Here is a 14,294-nt window from a genome sequence, read left to right on the forward strand (position 1 = left end):
TATAATTAAGAAAGTAGATTGAAATGCTTCTTGATTGAAAGCATTAATTAGCATATGCATTAACTTAGATGATAATCATATGTATATACATGTACTGGTGATGGATTGGAGCAACAGTCTTATATATCTAACTAGGGTTGACGCTGTTGATGATGATGCAGAAATTGAAGCTGGTGTGAAGTCCGTTGATCAGGATTTATGGCATTGTGGCATATGTCCGTGTCTGCACTAGGGCTTTCATGGTTATGCTTACCCTCGTAAGTTGTTATCACAAACAGAGGATCTTCTTTTTCCCTTTCCACTCTCTTTTTCACCTTGCATCCTGCCGCTGAGCACCGGTAATAGTTCCTGTTACATGTATATATGTCACTCTTAAGAAACAGTCAGGCCTTCAATCAATGATCCATACCTCATGAAATTTAACAAACTGCAAACATAAGCAACAAACAGCTGTCAAATATCCATCCCTAGCCCACCCCATGATCAGTAAGACATTAGTTTGCCTGGAAATTGGCACCTTTAATTTTACCAAAACTTGAACCAAAGGCATGCAGCTTATCTAAATTACTTCTAGAGGAAGACTTTCTATTATTACATCTATGTGAATGATGAAACTAGAATAATCATGGTATATATTTCCCGGTCCTTAGAGCCATGAAAGTCGTCGTTGCGATCCAGCTGAAGTGAGGATATACATATACATATACATATACATATACATATACATATACATACATATATATATATATATATCAGCTAACCAGTAAAAACCAGCTGCCGCATGTAGGAGGTTAGTGTCCTTGCTTGATAAAATCACTTACATGCTCTTAATAATCCCTTAATTTCTAATCTAATATTTCTGGGTTTTTCAAACAAGGAAGGTGAGAAGTATGCAGGATGCTTGATAATGATGAGAGAACGGATCAACCCTTTGTTTCTTATAACCATGGACTTTGTACAGGCACCTTCGTTCCAACTCTATGGCTATAAAAATCGAGGTATATCATCAATAGATTGAAAGCTGGGGATTAATAATTTACATGAAACCTAGCCCTAGAGTGAAGGGAATGATTAGATCATTTGTGTTTTAAGTCATCAGTTATTTAGCTCATATGATCATCTAAGCCAAAGCCAAAGCCAATTAAAGGATGATTTAATTACCTTGGATTAGGGCTATTCTTAACCCTCTTCTTCCCATATTTTCTCCATTTGTACCCATCATCCATTATCTCAAGATCAGATTTGGTTCGGAAAGCAATTTTAAACCCCACATGATCATCCATCTCCATTGTCTTTACATAACCCTCACCATCTCTACACAAGAAAGAAAATTACCACAATTAGTAAAAAAGTACTTAATAAATCTAGATTGACAAGAAAAGTACTCCAATGTTTTAATAAATAAATAGCTAGGAAGCAAGGAATTAATTAGTTACTGTTGCATATCATCGACAGAGCTGGTTCTTGGAACCTCCCAGCAACCCTTGACTGAACTTCTAGTCATCTCATATGATGAAAGGAAAGGACTTTGAGAAAGAGTAGTCGACGCTTTAAGACAGGAAGATGAAGAGGCATTAGTTTCAAAATTAGTTCCTTCACCTGCAACAGCAGCTAGAATTAGAAAATCTTCATCAAAGTCGAGTTGATCAGCACTGTTATCATCCATGACGGCGTGACTGTAAATAGGGCTTGAGCTTTGCTGTGGGATGTTAACTGCTGCTGCTGCTGCTGCTTCTAGGAAGGTGGTGATGTTAGAGTTGGACATGGTATGGTTGGAGTAAGAGAGGGTGTGAGTGGAAAATCTTCAGAAAAAAGAAAGAGAGTTGGAAATTTCTTTGTCTTTGTTCAACTTTTGTACGGGAGTGAGCTAGGGCAATATGGGCATTAAACTTGACAAAACTTTGTTTTGGGGTTTTTCATGGGAACTTCTTTGTGGAAGACAGTAGTCTCCCCTTCATACTGCCGCCACGTGCCTTGGACTTTTGCTTTAAATTCTATCCATTTACATTATAACTCTCCACACATTGCTTTGTCTGATTCCTAATATTAATTAAAGAGGACATGTATCACTCTTACACATAAAAAAAAGGTTTAATAAAATTTTATTTTTTTATTTTGAGTTCAAATAAGTTTTTATAGTTATAATTGATTAACTATTATTAATAAAAATATCATTTGTCAATAGATGCCATTTGGTATACTGATGTGTCATGATAGATGATACATGACATATTGATGTGATATGAAGATATGATAATGTAAAATTTTTCATCTTCCATATTAAGGTCACGTGAGCACAAAATGACAAGTGATGTTTTGATTAATGATAATTAGTTAAGTATTAGTTATTAAAATCTATTTGATAAAAAAAAGTAAACAAGAATAAAGATTTATTTAAATTTTTTAAAATAATTTGAAGACTTTTTTTAAATGTTATGTCAAAAATAAACTAATTATCAGCCAATTGGATACTATGGTGGTTTTGAAACTAATGAATGAATTAGTATGAAAGGGCTGAAAACAAATACTTTACTATACCAAGAACCGCCAAAGGATTATTTAAGACCACAAACCATTTCTATTGAGTCTCTGAAATGTGTGTGAAAATTTAAAGCAGTGACAAACATGAAGAAAAGTCGTGAAAATGTGCTCTTTGAAACCACCTTGATAAGCATATATACCAGACCATATTGCTAGATATGTTCATGGAGCGTTGACAATATTAAGACTTTTGTTGCATTTTTCTTTCCAAAAAAGAGTAATGTGCTTTGAATTGAAGGTTCTAACCATACCTGCCAATTGAGCTAAATAGCCCAAGTGGCGTACTACTTAAAAAATATTTTAGTTTCAAATATTAATGTGTATATCATAAGGTTCAAATTAACTCTGTTCTTTACTTTTGCTTTTATGCTTGCTAGCTAGTTGCTACAAAATATTTGGTCATTTCTTTTCAATTTTTCTTGATTTGCTTGTTCAATGGCAATATATATAGCACTGCAGGGTGCATGGAGGGCTGAGCCACTAAGCTACCGTTAGTTACTGCATAATTATCTGATTGTTTTTCAACAAAAATTCCACTGTAATTTGCTTCTAGAAACGCTTATTCTTTTGTTGTAGGAAAACGTTAGTTCATTTATATTCAAATTAAGATACGAATAAATCGGAAGCTTGTTTCGGGCCCTCTCCGGAAAAGAACTTTCCTTTATGGCTCTGATTGATAAAGCTAAAAAGTTTTCTCAGGAAAAATTTTCAGCTTATTTGGAAGGGAAAAAACTTTTATAAATATAAAAAAATTATAAAATGTTTTATAGAGCAATGGAAAAAATTATGTTGACCAAACGTAAAACATTTTCCAGCTACTTTCTCCTCTATTGAGGATCGTTCCATAGACTTCGGATTGATCCCACTTAAAAAATATTACCCTCCTTTTTCTATGTATGTATTAGCCTCCCTTTTGCATACGATTAGCCATTAAATAGTGAATCTAAACATACCTACCGCATCAAACTCCAATTTTAAGCTATATTATAAGAGATGAAATTTGTTGAATTCATATTGGAAAGGTTTACATCATCATTTCGTATCCATAGTTGAAGAAAAAGAATGTCTGAATTCCTTGTATATGGCCGAAAAGTATGTTTAACTTTGACCTTAAATTAATGTCCTCATTCCTTGTATTAAAGACAGCTGACAGGAAACATGCATGCATGGCAACTGGGATGAATTTGCTAATCTATCATGAAAAATTCCGGGATTTCGAGAAGTTGACAAATGAAAAGAAAAGTCTTGTGTATGGTAATTGTCTTAGTATTAGTTTGAAATGTATCCAAGAAGTCGACAAGGTCACCTAACTTGAAACATATTAGCAAATTTTGTTATAGACATGAACAGTGACATATCACAAAGCATGCATGCATCATTGGAAAAGTCTTTTGGCTTCTGATATGTGGTGAAAGACTGATTAGGCAGGCAAAGGTTTTGGCGTGTTTAACTTAATTAATTGATTCCTAGTTTTAGATGAATAAATATAGGGGGGGTTGAATTAGGAAAAAGACTTTTGTAGGAGAGAAGTCAACTCAGAATGTGTAGCTCTATTATTAAGAAATTTCGTGTGGGTTTTCTTTTCACGCACAATCAAACCTTTATTTCAAAGGTTGATCTTTTCTTTTCTTCAATCCCATCGTAGTACTTGCTATTTGGTATCCTTTAAAGCCATCTTGTTTTACAGTACTTTTATTGTCCATCTCTAATTTTCATGCCAAAAAGTGAAAAAAAATTATAAAAAATAAATTTTTAATAAAAATGTATGCAAATGTATTAGGTGTTTTAAAAAAAAAGAGGACATTGTTTTGAAATATTCAAAAAAAGAAGTATTGATAAAGAGAATGAAACTGAGAGAATATATATTTTACATTTTTTATATAAAAATATTTATTGAATTTTAAGTTACATAAATAAAAAAAAAGATTTATTAAATGCACATAGGATACTTATACATTATCACTTGATCATAGAAATTACATCTCATAAACTCAAAATTTCTTCAAAATAAATATTTTAAATTCATTATCAATATGCAATATACTTGTGCACTGTTACTTAATTACAGAAATATCACTTCCTAAATGTACAAAAATAAAAGCTCAAAAGTCCTTTGAAATAAAGATTTTTAAAATTACAAGTATTTATTTTTTTAAAATTTTTAACAGTTAAATTTATTTATCAATGAAATGACGACATTGAGATCAATTATAATGTATAATACTTATAGTATTCTAAAAATAATTTTTTCATACCTTACAAATTTATAATTCACTAATGCACTGATTTAATCAAACAAAACAGACTATCATTGTTTTTTTAAATTCAAGCTCAAGTTGATGTGATTAAAAATGGTCATAAATATAACATTTTAAAATATCAAATAAATATAAACATAAATTTAAATATGCTGTTATATGAATATTAAAGTAACTCGATTTTATGGTGTCAATAACTTGTCAGTAGAAGAGATTGGAGCTCGTCAAATTGGCTGAAAACCGTAGCTTGAAACCCTTCCAACATACAAAAGACCTTCGGCACGAGCAGCATCAACAATGGGTTTTCAGGCCTCAACTTGCCTTTTTGTCTATGTACCAGGTGAATGCGCATACCCTTGAGCTGTGTCACATGGCAAGATAGACTTTTCAATCTTTTAAAGTTACATTTGATTGATATTTCTTTTACTTTTTAATTTTATATTCATATTTTATAAAAAGAGAACACAAGAAGCAAATCACAAAAAGGAGTCGTCGAATGGAACCTAAACAAAGTAATTAAAAAAGTTATTGCCCTATAAAACTCCTGCATAACAAACATAGACTTTTGACCACGTATGCAAACAGGAAATTCCGAAGGGGGAAAGATGTTTCCATGAATCTTTTGCCAGGCATGAGCGAATTTCACTTGATAGCAACAACCACTCATGAAGAAAATGTCACCAAACTTACCCTAACTTTTGAGCTGCCAGTTTACATTTGCTTCAGGAATCAAAGTGATTTACAGCTTATCATGTGGGAAAGAGCCAAAAGAGGTCCATTTCTTTTGCCAAGAATTTGGCATTTAATTTTGCAGTGAACAAGGGGAAATTAGAATTGGACTAAGACTAATGGGATTCATTGTAAAGGATTCATGAAATTACTTAATTACCCTTACATCATTTGTTTTACCCTTCATTTCGCTCTTTCTTCTTCTTCTCCTTCTCCTTCCTTCCCGACGGTAATTGCTGCCAGATCGACATCGACTTGGGCCAGGGCTAGTACTTGGATCTGGTGTCACAGGCCGAATTTGGCTTGACTTTTTTGACCATGATAGGACACTCCGGCTTTCTCCGATGACCGTCGATGGCTCAGTTGCTGCCAATAAACAAAAGTTTAAAAATGATTAAGGGTAAATATGTAATTGCGTATGTCCTCCAAACAGCGGTAACAAACATTTGTTTCATTTTCTGTGAATAATAAATTATTATATTCTCCCATGGTTGCGAACTGTAATTAGTTTTTCTCTGTTGCCCCTTTTTCTAATTGCCCTAAAAATGGAGGCCATGGTCCCCCTGGTCAAGATTCCAGGCCCCATTTTTTAACAAAATTTGGACCACCTTTTCGCTGTTTCTAAGTCTTGAAAGGTGTTTACGAAGAAAAAGGAAAGAGTGCTCTTTTAAACTTCTTCTTTCCTGTTTTATTATATATTTATTTAGATGTGGGGGATTGCCCAAAGGAATATGCAAAGGGTTGGTGAGATTCTTTTATCTCGTTTTAACGTTCTTTGATGTGTACATTTGCAAAAAACCTTGAAAATCTATCCCAATGTAATTCCTTTTTGTTAGTACAAACAATGTAGTTTTGTTATTATTTTGATATAAGATAGAGAGCATTATGATTTAAATTTTTTTTCTCAAGTATCACTTTAAACTTACTCTTGAAATATTGAATATTGTTGACTTAGACAAAAGATTATTAGTATTATTGATAGTCTTTTGAAATAAAGTATTTTACTGATCTTTCTTGATAAATTCGATGAGTGTAATGTTTCTGTTGATATTAATACATCATTAAATAGCAGTATAATGTTGGCTTCGAGTAGATTTAGCAATTTTGTAAACTATATGATAACATGACACAAAATAAGTGAATATGGTCGGGTCATTGTGTTTGGTGTTTTAATTGTATCAACATGGTTTATATACAAAGATTTCATATCTTAAATGTCTCAAACTCTCTTAATCCATTTAAAACACATTTATTAATTGTGTTATTGCATATTCGTATAATTTGTGATCTGTTTATTACCCTTTCAATTAATTGTGTAAATGTGTCTACTTGACATGCTTATGATGTTTTAAACCCTTATATAAATACTTTCTTTTGTTATGGTTGATGATGATAGGGATAAATTTTATTATGTTTGATGGATAATATTGTTTTATTATAATTTTTTTATAATTATTAGTTTTAAATTTGAATAGTGGAGTTATATTTCATTTATAATTGTATGTATTTTAATTTAATTGTGTTTAAAATTCTAATTGTGTTAATCATTTAAATAGTTTATCAATTGCGTCGTGTCATATAAAATTTAATCTGACTTTTTAATAAACATATTAAGCATGATGTGTTGTGTTACATGCTTAATAAATGTATGTGTGTTTGTGATTGTGTTTAAGATCACAACATGTTTAACTAATCATTTGATGTTTATGTTTATTCGTATAACTATTAATATTCTATATTTACATGACACGGCTGTTGAGGATTTAAATCATGCTAAGACAACTAGAAAAACCACAAGAGAAATTTTGACATATCTGAAAGTCTACTTTCTTTGGTGGAGTCCTCTTTGGCATTTTTTTTTGTGCGCCAACTAGGACTTATCAACCATAACAACACAGTTGTCATACCTTTAATGGTGATCTACATAGTGATTTGTCGAAATCTCTTTACTAAGAGTGTGTGAATCCATAAGTTGAAATTTGTGCTAGTAAACTCTCAACTTTGAGCTCCCTTGTATTTCTCTCTTTTTGACTGTGATCCTATTTCAATATATGAGAAAATAAAATAGAACTCTTTTATATACAAGATGCGGCTAAAGGATTCTTTTATATAGTGAATTGACTTATGTTATATCTAATAAGGATTATAAAATGTCTTGGGCTAATTGGGCATTTATTTAATACTCCATCAAATCATATTTGATTTAGCCCAATACTTAATTAGATTAAGTCTCTATAAAATCAATTAGATTATATCCAATTGAACTCAAATTAATTTTGACAATTCACCTTATGTGCGTGACTCATTAGGTTCCCAACATATTGACAATAAATATAAATTAATTCAATTAAGAATTTATATTTATATTTATAGATCATGAGCGATATCTAGCAATACATCATGACCACCCAAATGTCAGGAAAGTCAATATGATTTGACTAACCTTTTAGTGTACAGTATCTCAGTGTAATTGGATCCTTTCATCATATATCTCAGACAGATAGAAAGCTTGGCTCGGTGTCTACTTTCTAACTTATCCATATTAGTCCTGCAACTTCTATATTGACCTATCAAGATTGCCTTGGCTAAAGACTTTTAATCAATATAAGCCAGGAGCAAATGAGATATGTCCTTTTCAAATTACTTGGGGTGATGAATCATCTTTAGACCACTCATTCATCTTCGCATGCTTCATGCAATTCCCAAAATCACCCCGTTTAAGCATTTGGTCACCTCCAGACCCATAGAGGTGAAATCAAAGTATGACAATTCACATACAAGATGACCTGGTATCACAAGTCTAAGGATTATTTACACTACTGACATATGAGAGTATTTCCTTAGACACTTGAGTGAAATACTAAATGGAACTCTCATAGCAGGTTATGTTTAGTGAACTTGTTCGTTAACAAGCACCCACATACTATCACCAAGTATCTCACATATTTCAACATATGGGATCAATCGCTTACGTCTAAAGTAAGGATGCTTAGCATGTACCAGCCTTTGAGTATTGTCAATGCCATTATTCTTGACAATATAATGACCAAGAACATATTTAAGAACAAGGCTTTGATGCATAAGAATCTCATAATTATAACCTTTATAATTTCTTTGCAAGGACATTATGTTCTAAGGACTTTATCTACATAAGTCTATCATAACTCTTTATAAACTCGTGGATAAAGAAATACCTCATATATTATATAAAATATCTAGAATTTATTTAACATGAAATATGAGTAATTAATGTAGTGTTTTACAAGCACAAAATCAATTGGCTTGCAAGGCTTACATTAACAACAGTTAAAATATGAGGACTTGAATTGTCAAGTCTATATTTAAGGAAGCATCCCACTCTCTAGGATTTGAGATTTCAATTTGAAGGAGAAGAGATTTATGAGATAAATGAACACTAGTTACTTTTTTATTATGTAGTCGAAACCTTTATCTTATGTTAATTATATGTGTGTGTGTGTTAGCTTTAAGTTGATCTTAATTTTAAAATGACAAAAATCATGATTAAAATTGCTTAAATAAGTTTTTAGCATAAATTCTTCATGTTCAAAAACCCTTAAGCAATCAGTTTTGGAATGTCATAGTGTGTTACAATAAAAAAGTTCAAAATGAAGTGTTTTAAGAGAAAAGCCACAAGGATCGATCCCAAAAGTTAGGCAATCGATCCATGTTGGCAAAAACTAACTAGTCCTTATGTTGCTTACTAGGGATTGATCCCCTTTTCATAGAATTTTAATTTTATAGCTTAAGGATTTATCACATGAAGGAATGCATCAATTTGAGGTAGCCATTTGTAGAAAAAAAATTGATTTTTTTCATTAAACAATGGCTCTATTCAACATGAAATGCTTCTAGCCGACTACAACACTCTTTTTAAGTATAAATAGGCCTCATTCATCTCATTTATGAAGCAAGAAGAAAGATTAATGAAGAAGAAGAAGAAAAAGAAAGAAAAACCAAGTTTAGAGTAAACATATACTTCATTCTTCCAAGCATTCAAAGCTATCAAGTGTTATTATCTCTATTTGAGCTTTAGTTCCTACAATTTGTATTCATTTTTTGATATTATCTCTTCCAACCTTGCACTCAATAAGCAATATCCACCTTTTAGAGGTTTCTTTGCTTGTAAAATTCCTATTTAAACGCTCATTCTTTGAGATATAGGTGAGGTTCTACCTTGGCCTTCCAAATGTAGTTGTTAAAAGTTCTATTTAAGCCTTGAAAAAATAGAGAGGTTCTATCTTTGCTTTGAAAGATGGAGTTGTTCTGTCTTAGCCTTAAAAAGATATAAAGGTTATACCTTAGCCTTGAAAAGGTATTATGTAAGAGGTTATATGTAAAACTTGAAAAGATAGAGAGGTTACTCCTTAGCCTTTAAAAGGTATTTGTATTTATTAAGGTCAATGGTGAATTCAACTTTCTAGTAAGCTAACGGAGAAGATGTAGGTACCAAGAAAAAGGGCCCAACCTTTATAAATCGAGTTTGCAATTCTGTCTACCCTTCACTCTTTATCTTTATTGCTTTCATTTTTAATTACTTATCCATTGAATTGTTTATCAACTCATTTTTTATATATCTTGATTAAAAACTCAATTTAGGAAAAATAATTTTGAAAATCCAATTCACCCCCTCTTAAATTGTTCATAGTATTTGAGTTAATAATTGGTATCAGAGCTTGGACTCAATTTTTGTAAATTTAAAACCACCTTTGATTGATATTATTTAGATTAATAAATCATGGCCATGGATTCGATAGCAACTAGCCTTCGAGAAGGGCAATCAATTGTAAGGCCATCTCTATTTGTTGGAGAAAACTACTTTTATTGGAAGAATAGAATAAAGCTATTTGTCCAAGGAAATGATTATGAATCTTGGAAGATAATTGCAAATGCTCCATACAAGCCAATGAAGATTATAGATGGAAGGCAAGTAATCAAGGAAGAAAAAGAGTGAGATGCACATGACATTAAGATAGCTTAACTTGATGTCAAGGCAATGCACATCCTCTTTTATTTATTTGGTGTTATTGAACACAATAGAGTATCCATGTGTGAAAGTTCCAAAAAAGTGTGGGATAAATTGAAGGTTAGACATGAAGGAATAAATCAAGCAAAGGAGTTCAAAATTGATATGCTCCATCTTGATATGAGTTTTTCAAAATGAGAGATATTCAAACTAACAAGTAAATATCGGATAGATTCACTAATATTCTCAATGGCTTGAAGGCACTTGGCAAGACCTACCTAAATTAATGTAGAGTTGGTGAAGAAAATGCTATATTGCTTACTAAAATCATGGGAACCAAAAGTGATCGCCATTGAAGAAGTCAAAGACCTCAGCACTTTCCAATTAGATAAGCTCATTGGGTCTCTTCTAACTTGTGAAATGAAACAAAAGCATGAAAATAAAAGGGAAACTTCAAGAAGAAAGAGTCTTGCATTTAAGTCAATCATGAAAAATGGGAAAAAGTGTCAGTTAAAATTCTACTACGCAAGTATACGTATCGAATAACATATATTAGCAAGTAGAGTATCGATCCCACAGGGAATTGATCTAAAAGTTTACTAAGTACTAAAATTATTGCAAATTTATCTTATCCAACAATATCAAAATAATATCAAATCAAACTAAGTTATAGCAGAATTAAATTAAGAAAATCAAAATAATAACTACTCAAATAAATATCAAATCAAACAAGCCTAGGATTACAATATCCCTCACACTTCATCTAAATCTTACCTCTCTTCCTTAACTTATCTCAATGGTTTGAATTGCTAACCAGAGTCCTAAATTATTTATAAGGGTCTCCCGACTCATCTATAAAAAATCTATTTTAAACCAAAACACTATATCCCTATGTGAATTGAAATTAAAACAAACTCATTAAGTTCAGGCTCTAATCTGGCTACATATGGCCTAAAGGTATATCCCTATCCTATACGCAAATCAATTAATATGATCATATGCTATCCCAATTTTAGTCTACACTAAACTCCCTTCCCAAGTTTGTTTAGGTTTCTAGATCAATTTAATTGGTGGCCAAGCAATTAAAAGCATTAAGAACAAATGGGAATAAACAATTCAAGTCCCATTGAAAATAAGCAAGAAAGTGATTAAAAATCTAGATTACATGTGAGTTTAATTGCAATCCTAGAAAAATAAATTAGCTCATAATATCTAATAAAGACAGTATCCAAAGAAATTTAGCCATGAATCCAAGTCAAAGAAAAATAAGAAAAAAAACACAAGGTAAGAGAGAAAACTAATAGTTAGAGATTTATGATCTTGATTCTCTCTCAAATTCTCTTGTTTCCTTGCTTGTTCTTGGCTCCAAATCTCCAGAATAGTTTCTTGCTACCTCCTTTCCAAAATCTCTGAAAAAAGGCTCCTTAAATAGGCTCCAAATAACCTAATTTCGAAATCTCGTTAATGTCCTTTATTTTTTTTTGAAAGTCGCGCAGTGCTGCGGCGCTACTTCTCCAGCGCTGCAGCGCTGAGCCTCTCTGAATTTTGTAGTGTGCTTCCTTTCATCAACGCTGCAGCCTTATTCTCCCCGCGCGCTGTGGCAGTCTATCAACTTCAAACGTGAGTTTCACCCTGATATGTTAAGAACTGGGCAAAGTAGCGAACATAAAAGTTTTATCCCTGTCTCTTAACTTTCCAATGGATCAAAAATCACATCAATTGGACTTCTGTATTGAAAGATTTACTCCAATTACGCGATCATGTTCAGTCTTTACATACTGCTGCAGTGATCCGACTTTGAAAAATATTTTGACCATGATCCAATCAGAAATGGGCAAATTGGTGAACATAAACATTGTATCCCTTCTTCTTATAATTCGATTGGTCTAAGAATCACCTCATGTGGAGTTTTGTAGAAAGAGATATGGTCAAAATACTGAAACATATACGAATGAAGCTATCACCATCTTTGCACTGATTTTCATCAAATGAGTCTTTTTCATCAATTTCCTACAAAAGTCATAAGAGAAATTAGCAATAACTACTCTTAAAGTAATTTAAAATAAAATAACTTAAATTAATCACTTAACAAGTAATCAAACTTAAACTAAAAAAACACCTATAATGCTAAAATTCGAACCTAAAATCTCAAAGATCTAGCTACTTAAGCTTCCAAAATGACTCAAAATAACTCTATATAATAGAGTTATCAAAAAGTGATTGAAGAAAATAGTGATGAAGAAATGACTATGTTTTTCGAAATGTTCAAAAAATTCATGAAGATAAAGAAGCACAACAAAAAGAAACCTTAAAGGAAGGCTATAGTGGTTACATGGAGTAATAGTGACACATTCAATGATAATCTGAAGGAAGAAGTTGCCAACCTATGTTTTATGGCTATTGAAAAGCACAAGGTAAGCTTTAATTTTAATAAGTCAAATTCCTATTCTGTTGATGAATTGCAAGATCCTTTTATGGAATTAGCTTTTAAGTTTTAAAACATGTCCTTGAAGTACAAGAAAATGATTTTCAAACTAAGAGTTGAAAATGATCTTCTAGCTATGACTAAAAGTGAGTTAGAAAACATGATTACAAATTTGGAAAATGAGGTTGTTGCCTTGAAGAAAAAGAATGAAAATTTGCATTACTCTTTTACCAAATTTTATGTTAGTCAACAAAAGCCTAATGACACGTTAGAAACCCAAAGAGCTTTCTTTGATAAAGATGTTGTCGCTATGTGCGGGTTTGGGAACTCGTCAATCTTGATGTGAAAATTTTAAGAGTCGCCACCAATCTTTTTTAAAAGGTGCAATTGGGCCACCTATAAAATTCGTTCTATTCGATGAGGTCATAAATTGATTTTAGGCTCGTCCAAAGAACAACAATATGGTTTGTGAGGTTTTAGAGTTGGATTCGGGAGTATGGTTACACATGGTGAAGGATTAGCATCCTCGTGACGCTTGATCCACGAACAGTACTATTTAATTATATGTTTTCTTATTTAAATCTTAATATTTAATTTTATTTTTGTATTTCCTTAATCATTGTTTATTATTCTATTTTTGATTTGACTCACGATCTAAATCTATTATTCCATTTTATGGATATGACATTCACATGATGGAATTATGGACTGCGTGACATAAAGCTTGATAAATGTTAAATGAAAAGTTTTTATTGAGAATATTTCTCGAATCTGCCTGTTATACTAGTTGGAACAGAAGATACTCTCTAACCTAGAGAATTACTTGGGAAAACTTGCCTTCACAAGTTTATCAAACAAATCCCATCATCAAGGCAATCATTTGCGGGTAAAAATAATATTTTCATGAATGGAAACTTGGTATGAGTAAAGACCTTTATTTAAGAGCATTCTTCGAGCCCTTTTATCATATTCGTGGGACCTATAAATACTTTTTCACTAAGGAAATATTTCAAGTGAACTGGCCTTTGTAAGCTTTCTCAAAAAGTCCTGTCATTAGAGCCTTGACTCGAGTACGAAATATCAAAATGCTATGACATTTAAATAATACAAGGATGATGTGTAACATGCTCTAAATTTCAATATTTATAATTATTTATTTCATATATTTACGATTATAATTCATCATTTTATTTTTTTATTTCATTTCTATTTTATACTTTTGATTTTATTAATATCTTTGTCTTAATGTTTTAAGGAAATATTCATTTGGATTAAAATATTATGACTTAAGATTTAAACCCTCACATCATACTGGTGGAGATTAAATCAAGTCCTGTAATTTTTAAAATGTAAATAT

General features: G+C 31.6%; 1 protein-coding gene across 1 annotated transcript; it reads right to left on the reverse strand.

Moving 5' to 3' along the window:
• LOC110417175 (uncharacterized) lies at positions 1 to 1,796 on the reverse strand. The gene is made up of 3 exons (XM_021429406.1): positions 1,437 to 1,796; positions 1,162 to 1,314; positions 1 to 348 (listed from the first exon to the last, which is right to left on the reverse strand). Exons 1-3 carry the CDS (start codon positions 1,763 to 1,765, stop codon positions 132 to 134), a joined length of 699 nt encoding a protein of 232 aa, XP_021285081.1. The 5' UTR covers positions 1,766 to 1,796; the 3' UTR covers positions 1 to 131.
• Positions 1,797 to 14,294: the final 12,498 nt, after the last annotated feature.

This window comes from Theobroma umbraticum, unplaced genomic scaffold (genome assembly GCF_002168275.2).
Source record: "Theobroma umbraticum cultivar Fairchild unplaced genomic scaffold, ASM216827v3 scaffold_51.0, whole genome shotgun sequence".
Lineage (NCBI taxonomy): Eukaryota > Viridiplantae > Streptophyta > Magnoliopsida > Malvales > Malvaceae > Theobroma > Theobroma umbraticum.

Excerpts from the sequence above, each read along its gene's own strand:
- LOC110417175 (XM_021429406.1), bottom strand. The coding sequence starts at position 1,765 with ATGTCCAACTCTAACATCACCACCTTCCTAGAAGCAGCAGCAGCAGCA. Across the intron at positions 1,315-1,436 it reads TCTGTCGATGATATGCAACA|AGATGGTGAGGGTTATGTAA; the intron begins GTAACTAATTAA and ends TTTCTTGTGTAG. Across the intron at positions 349-1,161 it reads AAGAATAGCCCTAATCCAAG|GAACTATTACCGGTGCTCAG; the intron begins GTAATTAAATCA and ends TACATGTAACAG.